The sequence below is a fragment of the Equus asinus genome, chromosome 20, assembly GCF_041296235.1.
Source record: "Equus asinus isolate D_3611 breed Donkey chromosome 20, EquAss-T2T_v2, whole genome shotgun sequence".
NCBI lineage: Eukaryota > Metazoa > Chordata > Mammalia > Perissodactyla > Equidae > Equus > Equus asinus.
The window spans coordinates 88,676,213-88,689,827 of NC_091809.1; the positions used below are offsets into that span (position 1 = coordinate 88,676,213).

General features: G+C 40.2%; 1 protein-coding gene across 1 annotated transcript; it reads left to right on the forward strand.

The window, feature by feature from the left end:
* The first annotated feature begins 204 nt into the window (after nt 1–204).
* LOC106830224 (E3 ubiquitin-protein ligase TRIM22-like) lies at nt 205–13,608 on the forward strand. The gene is given in 10 exon segments (XM_070490877.1): nt 205–343; nt 821–1,471; nt 5,558–6,037; nt 6,618–6,713; nt 7,366–7,596; nt 11,087–11,109; nt 12,353–12,453; nt 12,757–12,783; nt 13,040–13,446; nt 13,448–13,608. Coding segments are annotated over 8 exon segments (1,332 nt in total). The 5' UTR covers nt 205–343; nt 821–1,471; nt 5,558–5,617; the 3' UTR covers nt 13,475–13,608.
* The last annotated feature ends 7 nt before the right edge of the window (nt 13,609–13,615 follow it).

Here is a 13,615-nt window from a genome sequence, read left to right on the forward strand (position 1 = left end):
AGTGCTCCAAAGAGGGAAGTATGTTGAAGAGCCATGAAACAGCTTCCAGAACCAGAACTAAGATAGGAATAAGCATGTAGTTTCTAGCCCATCTGGTCCTGGCAAAAAAGCCTTGTCATTTCCCGGAGGCCTGACATGGAGAGCTGCCATTGGTCCATTGTTTCCCTTCTGCTTTTCTACCCTACCCTAAGAATTTAACTTTCATTTTCACTTGGCTCATTTTGCTCTTCCTTGTGTAATTCAGGCCACTGGTTTGGTGAGTGAATCCTGACCTTCTCTCCCTGGCCTGCCTTCACCTTCACTCTTCTCCAAGAAATCACGGCTTCTCCATTGGTGTCTGGAGGTGAGCTGAGTAGGTTTGGAGGGCAGAGGTTGGGTGACTTCTGCAGAAAAGATTGCATGTGAAAGGGTGAGTTAGATTTGTCCTCAGGAAGCTGTTCTGAAGGTGGATACAGGCCCTGCATGCAGGCTTCCTGCTGAGAGTGCTTCCTGACTGAAGTGCTGTTTGGGGAAGAGTGGTTTTAAAAGAAGGGAACTTTAGAGAAGTGAAAGGCTTTATTTGTTTCAAGAAGACACTGTTATTTCTTCAGGCTGAATTTATGCTCATTTCCTACTAGTTCTTTAAGATTGAATTGTTGCTTGCTGACAACAGCCAGACTCCTGGATTTTTCAGAGGTAGCTAGTCTTTTTTCCCCCAAAACAGAAGCAAAGGCAGAGGGATCTTTGAATCCTAATAGTTTAATGCCTATCAGTGTAACAATCTAGTATTTCTGTATGACTCTGTAGATCAATTCTCATCACTTGTCCTCTCTGTGCTTAGGAGCCTGGATGGGGTGACTATTGGCAAGCTCTGTAGCCTTTCCCTGTTCACTTGTCCAGACACAGGGAATTGCTGCGGGTCCTTAGAAATTGCTACTCATATCATCTTTCTCCGTGGGCCATATCTGCCACCCAGAAACAGCGCTCAGCTGAGAGATCAGAAGCAAGAGGACCATGTAGGAAGATTTTCTAGAAATGGTATCTTTTCTCAATTTAACATACCAAATGAGTTACTTGATTAGTGTTAATGATATAAAAAGATGTCAGAAGGGGCTGGCCTGGTGGAGTGGTGGTTAAGTTTATGCACTGTGCTTCCATAGCTCAGGATTGAGATTCAGATCCTGGGAGGAGACCTAGCAGCACTCATCAAGCCACGCCGTGGTGGCATCCTACATAAAATAGACGATGATTGGCACCGATCTTAACTCAGTGACAATCTTCTTCAAGCAAAAAGCGGAACATTAACAACAGATGTTAATTCAGGGACAATTTTCCTCACACACACACACACACACGTACACACATAAGATTTCAGAAGAAGCAGTATGATAGCAAGATCCTGAGACCCATGAGGGAAAGAAGTTAGAGCAAGAGAGTCTCTGTGGTTGCTCTGCCCTCCTATGGACAGTAAAGCTGCACCCACCTTATTCAGGTATGTGGAAGACATCAATCAAATATCTTTTCTCAACCTGACTTCTGTTCACGTGACCCAATCTTACTTTGTCAAAATCAACTAGGAGATTATCTCCTCTGCTACATATCCTTGTCCCACCTCAGCCATAAGTCCATGTTAGACACCTGTCTTCTGAACTCACATCGTACACCTCTATCATGCCTGTTATCACAGGGATTTAGAATTGATTTGCTACTTTTCTTTTTCTGTCTTTAATTAGCTAGACTTACAAGGAGTTCATATTGAATACTCTTAGATGACTACCTGGGAAAATAAACATAGCAAAACTTCAGTTTTCCATTCTATTGGGAAAACTGACTCTTTCCATTTCACATCAGTAATTTGTGGCTTCAGCATACTTAGAGAAACAGTTTTACTGCACTCACACAAGAAAAAAATTCTGTCCGTGTCCTTATTGTTTGGAATTTTACGTAGTAATTGACTTTTAATATCTTTTTTTCTTGGGGCTGGCCCCGTGGCCGAGTAGTTAAGTTCGCGCGCTCCGCTGCACGCGGCCCAGTGTTTCGTTGGTTCGAATCCTGGGCGCGGACATGGCACTGCTCATCAGACCACGCTGAGGCAGCGTCCCACATGCCACAACTAGAAGGACCCACAACGAAGAATACACAACTATGTACCGGGGGGCTTTGGGGAGAAAAAGGAAAAAATAAAATCTTTAAAAAAAAAAATATCTTTTTTTCTTGTATTTAGCTTTCACTTCTGGGATATTTTGAGTTTGTGTTCTCATGAGCTCTGATGCCAGAAGAATGTGTGAGGTGCCATCACCTGACTCCTATGTCAGCCGACCTACCTGGGAGTTCTCTCAGTCAGACTCCGCTCATGTTCCCATATCTATCTCCCTCAGAGGGGACACTGCTTAGGGAGAGGATGTGTCATCCTCCACGTGAGAGGACTCGAGCTCCTCTGCACATTGCCCTTCAGTGTGCATTGTGTAGCAGATGTTTTGACATTAACTCCTTGTGTCCCTGCTGTGAAAATAAATTCCGTATCCCTATGGCAGAAAGCATGCTCTGCTCTTCCCTCCTCTATAGGTTCTTGACACCTCTCAGTATAGCTTGGATCTTGAATGGAATGAAAAATGGTGGAGGCCCCACCCCCATGTTTGGATGAGTCATAACACAGCATGAGTCATAAACAGGGGTAGACATTATCATGTAATATCTACCTGGTATAATGACTATCTCTGATCTTGCTATTCATCAGTGCCTGATCTGGGTCATAGTGTTTGCAGCCAAGGGCTAACTTGAAATGGCCTTTTGGTTATTTTCAATATCTACCATTAACTGTATTACACTTCCGGTTCATATTCAGCCTCAGTCTTTATCAATTACCCTTCATGGATGATGAACATGCCACAGATAGACACTTTCAGTAGGTCTAAGTTTATTTCCATGCAGTCTTTACTTTTGTCTCCCTTGTGCAGAACAAAGGGAAAACTTACTTGTCTCATGGAGATCTTTCTTTTACCACCTAACTTGGGCAACTGTCAAGACATTAATACCTACTGAGATGTGCCTTTTCTTTGTTTATTGCTTCTTGGCCTCATTTGTCTGAAGCTCCTGACAGAATTCCTCATCATAGACTGTGGCCACAGAGCCATAGTTGAGTCCAGGTCAGAATGTAAACATCACTGTGCCTCCACTCTGTGATCCCCCCTCTGACTGACCACCAGCAGCAGTTTGCAATCTGGATGGCCATTTCCATCCATGTGACCTAATAAGACGTAAACTGCCAGTATCAATTAGCTTAGCTGGGGGATATAGGACAAGAGACACAGCATGCAGCGTGGCTGCATCCCTTGACTCTCAGTGATGAATGTTACAGTGGCACAGGAAATACCTTATCCTGGTCATCTCAAGTTTTTAAGAAGCCAGACTAGGTGAATGTGTATAAAACTACCATATTTTAGATAAGCCTAGTGCTACAGAGAACTCATTACCTTCGGAAAGCCCATTATCATAGCTTCCAGGGGCCTAAATAAGACACATTGTGATTATAAGTGTGACATTCCTCTTGTGAAAAATGAGGTCCGTGCTTCACAACTGGAATTTTAATGTCAATTTAAACCTTTTCCACTTCAAATATACTTTATACATAAGGCCATTTTTACTATTCAGGCAGCTGAACTTCCACTTTCTTGTAACCCAGTAACCAGCAGTTTTCCCCAGAAAAAAAATCAAAGAGCAAAAACTTAATAGGAGAAGAGTAAGCCAATATCATCTTTACAGGAAGAAAGAGCTCAGCTCTGATGCTCACTCTTTGTTCCCACTTATCCAGTATAACTCCCCGTCCCATCCTTCTACGTCATCTTGTCTCTCACTCTTGCCTGCTGCTCTCCATTACTTTCATCACCTTGTCCCTCAAGCTATCACCGTCTCTCCCCTGAGCAACTGTGCATGCATCCTAACTGATCTTCCCAATTCCACTCTGGATCCATCCAACATTTCACAGCTCAAGTGCAGAGCTAAATATGTCCCCACTCTTCTCTGATGGGAAAACATGGATAATTTCTACTTTCTCTTGGAAAACAGTCCCTCAAAGTTACGTAATTTGGGAAGTGTCATATTTTAAGGTCACTACAGGCTCACATGAGCGAAAGGCCCAGCAGTTTTCTGTACACCAGCCACACTGGCATTTGGAAACTCATACAAGATGATGTGTCTTCCATGAACACGTCATCTCTTCCACCTAATACATTTTGTCCTTTCTTCTCCCATATTTCCTTCATCTTCTTATGATTTCACGTCTGAATTCTTGGATAACCCTCCATTTCTCCACATTATGTTGATTTGCCAACAACATGGACATCTCTCTAGCAGTGGTTTACACATCTTTTCTTTCGACACATGATAGTGAATATTTAATTAACTGTTACTTTTCTTGTGAATGTCAAGTGCCTAGAGGTTTAAATTTTCTGTTTAGGCTGTTGTGTTTCTAGATAATGGTCAAGTTGGTAGCATAATTCATCATCAATGATAATTGTTGAATTATCTTTCCAAGTATTTTGAAACATCTTTCTCAAGATTCATATTCACTTCATCTGTGCTTCCCTTTCTCCAGGTATAAGATGTGTGAGACCCTATGAATATATCCATACCACCTTCCTCTGTACCATCCACATAAAACACATCCTTAGTCTCTTATCAATGACCTTGGCATGTTTCCAGGCTAAGGTGAGATCTCACCATTTACAAACACAAAACTCCCCAGAACTTCTCAATGGGTGTGGATTGTTTCACTTCCACACCCCATTGCTCTCGATATTAATTGGATAGATGAAGTTTCTTCGGTTTGTTTTGAGTAATTCTGTAGGTTAGGAGGGGAAAGGCCTTTAAAGGACCCTAAATACATTGTTTCATCTCAACTATGTTTATGGATGATAAACAAGGTTTGTAAATCACTTATTATCTCTATTTACACATCTGATAAAGGGTTTGCCCTTACTGTCTATGCACACAGATTGTCAGATGTTATGTCACAGTAATAAGAGAAATCATTACAAACAAACAGCAAGTGAGAACAATGGTTACACTGTAAATAAGTTAGAGCAGATCCTTCTGATCAGAGAACATGTAGGGAGGGAGATCACTGAAGTATAAGAGGATGTCATACTGAAATCAGGGCAGCATGCCTTGCTGAGAGAAGAGCAAGTGTAAAAGCCCAGAGGCATAAGTGGTTCAGTGCTTTTAACACTGAGGATGTGCTTTTGGCATAGGAAAGAAAAGTAGGGTAGACAGTGGGTCACACATGGGTCTCAGTAGAAAACACCTCGGGTCATGCTTCCTTCCATGAAAGAAAAGGGAAATATCAGTCATTGCACAAATAAGGATGGGTTTTACAGGGGCCATGAACTGGAAGTTAAGTGTTTGAGATTATTAAGAAAAATTCCTTTTACCAGATCATCAATCTTCTTCCCCTGTTTCACCACTTTCCCTTTTTTGTCCTTTGATATATGTCTTGGCTTGTCCTTCATTTCTACACAATTGGTATAATTTTACTACTTCCTTTCTTAGTCTGCCCCCCTTTACCTTCCCAATCATACAGGGATCTGTGCATAGGAGGAGCCTCAGAAGTTAGGACAGGTAGGACAGGGGAACAGCTGTGATGGCTTCAGGAATCCTGGTGGGCATAAAGGAGGAGGTGACCTGCCCCATCTGCCTGGAGCTCCTGACAGAACCCCTGAGCCTAGACTGTGGCCACAACTTCTGTCAAGCCTGCATCACTGCAAACAAAGATTCCAGGATTGACCAAGGAGCAGAGAGAAGGTGCCCTGTGTGCCAAATCCCTTACAAGCCTGGGAACCTGAAGCCTAATCGGCCCATGGCCAACATAGTGGAGAGGCTCAGGGAGGTCCAGTTGAGGCCAGAAGAGGAGCAGAAAAGAGATCTTTGTGTACGTCATGAAGAGAAACTCCTGCTCTTCTGTAAGGAGGATGGGAAGGTCATTTGCTGGCTTTGTGAGCGCTCTCAGGAACACCGTGACCACCAAACATTCCTCGTAGAGGAGGTTGTGCAGGAGTACCAGGTAAGAGACCATGATGGGAAAAGACAAGGTAGAATGGTAATTCATGGGAAATATACACAGTGCATTCAACTTCAGTGATCTTGAAAACAACTCTGAGGCTTGAGATCACTTCCTATACTTGCATTCCAAGGCCTAAAGGACATTTCTATGCATTCCATCCAATTATAAAAGGATAAGCCTATGGTACAGACTTTTAGCCAGAAATAGATATTTCTGTACCTTGTGCTAGTAGATGGCGATTTGGTGCCCAAGAAAAGCTCTTGTTATCTCTTGGAACAGGGTTAACTGGGAGCTGCATGGATTGAAATGTATGTTCTTTCCTCAGGATCACCTTTATTCTTCTAGAACAAAGAGAATCAATCTTCTCTTGGGGAAGGGATGCTGACTTCTATAACCTGAGTATTAAAGGACACATTCATCACCTCAGGTTTTCTTCCAAGTCATAGATTCTTATTTTGTTCTCACAGTTTCTTTAAACTCTAGTCTATCTTGGAGATCAGCCTCATTTCTTCCCAACTTATCCTCTATTCCGATGCAAGAAAACCCAGAGGTTGACTTTGCCTTGATTCCTCTCTCCCAGGAGAAGCTCCAGGCTGCTCTAGAGAGGATGAGGAAGGAGCAGCAGGAAGTTGAGATGTTGGAAGCTAATGTGAGAGAGGAGACAACTTCCTGGAAGGTAGGAAGGGTCACTTCCTGAGGGTGTTAGACTGAAATCTGAGCAAGACCTTGGGTGTTAGGTACAAAGAGCTCCCCTTCCTCTTTGTTTCCTGATATTTGATATGTCCAGAAGTCATTTGAATAGTCGTCTTCTTTATCCTTTCCCTAATGGGGTGGGGCTGGAAAGTGAGCATGTCACATATGAACATAGATATTTGGAGGACGTATTCCCATAGATGGACTGTCCGATGAGCATGGTTACTGAATGCTATGTTCCTTTCCCATCATGTTTTTGAGACTTTGTCTCCTCTACGCGAAGACATTTTGCAGTGGCTCATGGTTGTGTCCTGAGTGTTCAACTTTTGGAACAATGTGGGGTGAGTGTCAGGAGTAATGCAGGGAGGTTGCATTGTTCTGGAAAGCTGTGTGAAAGCTGAGCCACACACAGCTATCCTTTTTTTGGCTCAGGGTTGACCTCAATATTACAGACATGAGGGCATTATTTTGAATGTGATGAAGAGAAAATAATTGGAAAAATCAGCATCCCCAAGAATTTCTCCCTTGCTTCTATCTCATTTCCCTGTGAGAACTTCCCAAACAGTAGTCTTCTTTGTCTGGCTTCTAATATCTGCATGAGAGCCTGAGTTCCTCTCTCTTTCTCATTCCTGAAGAATCAAATAGAAAGTGAGACACAACGTATCCAGGCAGGGTTTAAACAACTGAGAGGTATCCTGGACGATGAGGAGCAGAAGGAGCTACTAAAGCTGAAGAATGAGACAGGAGACGTTCTACACAACCTGGCAGAGGCTGAGAATCAGCTGGTGGAGCAGAGCCAGTTGGTGAGCTCTCTCATCTCAAATCTGGAGCATCGGTTGCAGGGGTCAGCACTGGAGATGCTGCAGGTAAGACTTGGGAAGAAGTCCCAGAGTCTGAGATTTGATGAAAAAGCAGAGCAGTTTCCTTCTCTGTATTACTGTGTTCTTTGTGTTGGTGACATTAAGATTCCTTTGGTCCTGCACTCCATCTTCCCTGCATCTATTTCAGAGGTTATAGGAATAATTGAAAGCATGGATAACAAGGGAAAAATCTCATTTTTATTTAATTTATCAAGTACCGTGCAAAATTTGACCTTGGAAAGAAGATCCATTGTATCCAGTGATATTGAGTAGGTCCCTGTTATCAGTGACCTAGTCTGAAGTATTTATGAGATACCTCATCATGACCCAGCTTAATCATAGACAAACAAATGCACTTCAGATTCCAACAGGTTTTTCTTTTTATACCTTAGAGAAGCATTTGAGATATGCCCCCCTTCTCTGTTTTTTTTAAAAGAAATCGTGAAGTACTGGTATTATTTATTCTTTAAATATTTAATAGATTTCACCAGTGAAACCTTCTTACTCTGGGCTTTGGTTCTTGGAAATATTTAAAATAATTTTATTTTTACGATATTAGGTTTATTTAGATTTTTTACAGTCCTTGCTGCAGTTTATGGTAATGTATGTCTTTGTAGGAACTTGCCCATTCTGTCTCAGTTGTCTGACTTCTAGATGTAAAGTTAATCATGATAACCCCTTACAAACCCTTATGTTTCTACAGGACTCCCAGTAATGTCCCCTCTCTTATTCCTGATTTTGTTGCTTTACTTTTTTTCTTTCTTTTTTGTCAGTTTAATTATGTTTGGTCAATTTTGTTAATGTTTATCATGAAACAACCTTTTCCTGTCATTGATTTCATCTATTTTTAAATCTTTTATATCCGTTATTTCTGCTCTCACCATTAATGTTTCATCGGGTGTGTGTGTGCAAGTGTGCACGTGTGTGGTGACTTTAGTTTGCTGCTCCTTTTGTACTTTTCTTAAAATGGAAACATACATCACTGATTTGAGACCATCTTTTCTGATCTAGTGTTCGAAGATATAAATTCATTGCTTTAGCCGTATGACATACTTTCTGATTATTTGTCTTTTATTTTCACTTAGTTCATCTTATTTTCAAATTTCCTTTGTGACAGATTTGTTAAGCCTTGGGATATTTTACAGTGTGTTGTTTAATTAAAACATATTTAGTGATTTCTTACTTTTTCTTCTGCTGTGGACTTCAAATGTAGTTCTTCTCTGAAGTCAGAAACATATGTTTCATTATTTCAATCTTCTAAATATATCGACAGTGGTTTTGTAGGTTAAAATATTGTATGTCCAGAAAGTTTTTCCTCATGAATTTGAAAATTCCGTGTATTCTGCATTTATGTGTGAAAATGTCAATAGATGTCTGTTCTGTAAATTGGTAGATACTATTGTCTATGTCTTCCATATCCTTGAAAGTTTTCATGCAAGCTGTTCACTCAATTATTGAGAGTGAGTTATTGAAATCTATATGTAGTTAACCTTAATTATTTTTCCTTTTAATATTGCTCTTTGTATTTTGAAGCTTTGTTGTTAGGTGCGTATACATTTATAACAGGTATATGTTCTTGATGTCTGAACTTTTTGTCATTATGAAATTTCCCTCTCATTCTCTCTTAAGATTTATTGTATTAAATTTCCTTTTATCTAATAATAATAATCTAGGCACTTGAGCTATATTATGATTATTGCTTGTGTGGTATATATTTTTCTATACTTTTACAAGTGCCCTATTAGTATTTTTGAATCCAAAATATATCTTAGATAGCAATAATTGAATTTTACTTTTTATTTAGTGAAACAATCTCTGCTTTTTAATTAGAGTATTAAGACAATGACATTTAATGCAACTATTGATATGATTGTATTTAAATTTAGCATATGCTATTTGCTTTAGCTATGCATTCTTTAGTTTTTATTCACCTCTTTCTTCTTAAGAAGCTCCTTTTGTGTTAAAGACATCTTTCTAATATAAAATTTTGTTTTCCTATTCTCTGTTTTTATTTTTTTTATTTTTAGTTTTTTCCTAGTGGCTGCTCTCATGGTTACAATACGGATGTTGTCCTGTCATGATCTACTTCTGATAAATAATAGTTGAATTCTAGTAAAATATAGAAATTTGCCTTCAACTCTGCTTCATTTCCTTCCAACGACAACATAGTGATGCTTTCAATATTGGCATCTGATCCAGTGCAGGCCAATGCCATGCAGACCTCTGAATTAGTTATGATAACTGAGAAGAGACATTCTCTTTTCTTCTGTAGCATATATCAGCAGATTTATGTTCCCTTCATGAACTCAGGAAAAAGTCAATATAGAGGGAATAAATGGAATTTGTAGAAGGACATAGACCAGATCCTGATGACTGTGTCTGAGCTTCAAAAATAATCTTTGAGCAAAACTATAGTTACCCCTCATACTTTTCTCTACTCAATCTAGTTTTATTTTGTTTTTGTCATATTGAAACAAAAGCTCTAACACGGAAAGCAAAACTTTTGTTTTGGCATTTGTAGGCCCCGCTGTTGGCCTAGTTTGGTGACATGGAGGATGTAAATCTAGGATAAAAGTGCCCAAATGTATTGGTACTTATTTGTTCAAACAAATAAAGTAATATCTGTGATGATAAAGAAGATCACATGGCTAAAATCTGTCAAGAATGTGGACTAAACTGGCTTGGTAGAGACTGAAGAGGAGGGTAAATATTGTCCTTTTCAAGACAGTGACCAAGTGGATATTGGTAACATTATGGACAATGGGTATAAGAGAGGAGACAATTTGGTTTGTGAATACTGCTACCTATTACACATCCTAAGTTACTGGTTCCTGAGGCTTTATAAATACTAAATATATTAACCTGAATGTAAGAGGCAATACTGAGTAACAGTAAAGTGTTGGAAATTAACTAGACATACATGCATGTCGAAGTGAAGAGAGTAGATGAGGTCTCTTATAGACAGTGTATAAAATGAGAAGAGATAGACTTGAAAAATGCCACATTAGTACATTTGTTTGCCTGTACCCTCAGCAAAAGCCATGTAAACTTCTTGAGGAATATTATGACTATTTACTCATCTTTGATTGTATAAATCCTGGCATAATGCTTGGTAAATAATAGTACATCAAATTACATTTTCATTCAATCATGAAAGAGCCATGAATTATTGAAATCATCTCATGGAGAGCCTTATGCATTTTGGATAAAAAAAGTAGGAACCGCTTGTTTTACTCATAAATATGTCTCACATCCAGATTCTGGAAGCCTCCTTCTGTAATTCCACAAGTCTCAAAGCTGCTACTAACTTTTAAGATACATGACAATATCTCATGAATGTTCTGGAGTGTTTGTCCTGGGTCTTTTCTTTACTTTGGGCTCTCAATTTGGACCAAGTCTTTTCTCACCACATCAGGGGGTGGTGGGTGTTCGAGGAAGTTTTGTAAGTGGGGAGGACGTATTATTTCTTGACTAATATTTTCTCTTTTCTCCCTAGGATGTAAATGGCATCCTGCAAAGGTATGTGAGAGAAACCAGAGATTGTCCTTCCATGCCGTGAAAAGAGTTTTGCAGTCTTCAGAGTTATCTGGTGGTCAATGAAAATAAAATATCACTCAAGGCAGGAAATTTGAGTAGTAGTTTTATTTTGTTTCTCTTCACATACACGGCTTGAGTGTTCTGTAACTATAGAGAATGAACCAGATTCATTGGTAGGGGATTTAGGTGGTGAGAAGTTGCAGAGTTTGGGTCCATAGCAATATTAGGGATAATGTGTTGCATTTTCAGAGCGCTGTGACTTTGTCAGTTTTCTTCACCATGTGTGCCTGTATCTAACTCAGGTGCCTGTATTTCACAGGAGCTTTACTTGCCGTGGGAAGGTAGTGTCTTCTTTATCTGCCAAAAATCACCCATAATTGGAGACAACACTTTTATGTTTAAATTTCTGCCATAGAAATAGAGGACCGGGTCCATCTATGTGGTTCTGTTTAGGTTTTCCAAAACAGACTTAAACCTCAGGGAATATTTTTGCCCTGGTGCAAACAATTAATCAATCTTAGTCACAGACATTTGAAGCCAGAATGAAAAGGCCACATCTCTGTGTCTAAATTTGTACACCTATGTGGCAGCATCAAGCTCTTTCCTAACACATGAAATTCAGACTACTATTACTTTGTTGTTCATAATATCTTCTTTTCCAAGTGTTTATAATTTTTCCCAAAGAAACTGCAATTGCAGATGTTATTCCGAGGGCCTCCCTACTAGGGAGCAGACTTTGAAGATCTTGGTTCATTCTAGACAGTATTCCCACACTTGATATGTCTTAAACTCTTGGCAACCAGTTTCTGCAGGCCCATTTTCTGATTCTCTCTCTGGGAACCCGCATCCATTCAGTGACTTCACCAGAAATTAATTTTTTTAATGTACCAAAGTTTATTTTTTTGGTGTAATATATCCATTGTTACATATATTTTCATATGATTTCTAGGAGACAGGGAGGGAGAGGTTAATTATTTTATTTTGGAAGGAAGAAACTATGCCTCTGAAAAGTCAATACCTTCCCACTGTCACGCAGAGGGTAAATGGAAAGGTAGACATGAGCATGTTTTTTCTGGTTGCAGCATCAAGGTTCTCCTCTCTCCCATCCGCAGGCTCTTCAGTGAAGAGTATTTCAGTGTGTCAGTGGATGAAAGGTGAGGGAGGCAAAGGTCTTGGAGAGACCTAGGTCAGAAATGTGGTGATCATCAACTTTTGTCTTCTCTAGGAGTGAAGCCTGGACCTTGAAAGAACCAAAAATGGTTTCCAGGAAAACGAAGTGTGCATTCCGAGTTCCTGATCTGAGCGGGATGCTGCAAGTGTTTAAAGGTGTGGAGTGAGTGGGAAGGGTGTGGGTGTTGAATTCTTGTAGTATCAGGGGAAAATGAGAGAATGGATGCTGTTTCCAGATTAGGGTCAAAGAGGGGAGGTAGGCCTGATAAGGAGAGAGAGATTCTGTTCTGAAGATGATCTGATCTGAGGGGGAATGGCCAGGTATCTGCTTTGTCCTCTCATTCACCAGTTCATAGCCTTACAATAATCCCAACTCCTGTCTCCACTCTAGAAAGAGGACAGGGACTAGTGTTTACTCCTTTGCTTCTAACAACATCATTGCAACTTTTGTCATTTCAGAGCTCACAGAGGCCCAATGCTACTGGGGTAAGAAGAAGTTACAGGGTCTTCAAATCTCCATGTTCTGATCCCTTTTCTGAAGTTGTGGTTACTAATATGTCCCAATATCTTAGCTTCATGAGTTCTTCCCCAAACACACATACATACAACAGCTCTTGTGTCCTAGTCATCTCTGACACATCACCACAAGTTCCTCCCAGTCAATTCACAATATTTCTCCTCACAATGTCACAAGACACACCCATCCTATATCCCTCACCTGACCCTGTGATTTTTCTTACAGTGAACATGACGCTGAGACCAACTAGCTCTAGTAACATTGTTATATCTGCGGATCAGAGACAAGTGAGAATTATGCAACCTGTTACATCTGGGGATACAGGTTCATATGATTTTTCTGTTTTTGATGCCGTGGGCCTCCAAAGTTTCTCCTCAGGGAAATTTTATTGGGAAGTAGATGTGTCTAAAAAGATTGCCTGGATCCTGGGGGTATGCAATCTTAAATTTTACCACGCAAGAAGATTATTTTATCAGTTGAAGCTCAGAAAAGAAAATCGTCTAAAAGTTTACTCCAAATTCAGACCTCGAGCTGGCTGCTGGGTTATAGGATTACAGGATGAATCTGCGTACAATGCCTTTGAGGACTCTTCCACCTCTGGTTACCATGTCTTGACTCTTTCCGTGCCTGTTCCTCCCCATCGTGTTGGGGTTTTCCTAGACTATGAAGCAGGCACTGTCTCATTTTTCAATGTCACAAACCATGGGTCACTCATCTACAAGTTCTCTAAATGTTGCTTTTCTCAGGCTGTTTGTCCATATTTCAATCCTTGGAACTGTCCAGGCCCCATCATCCTGTGCC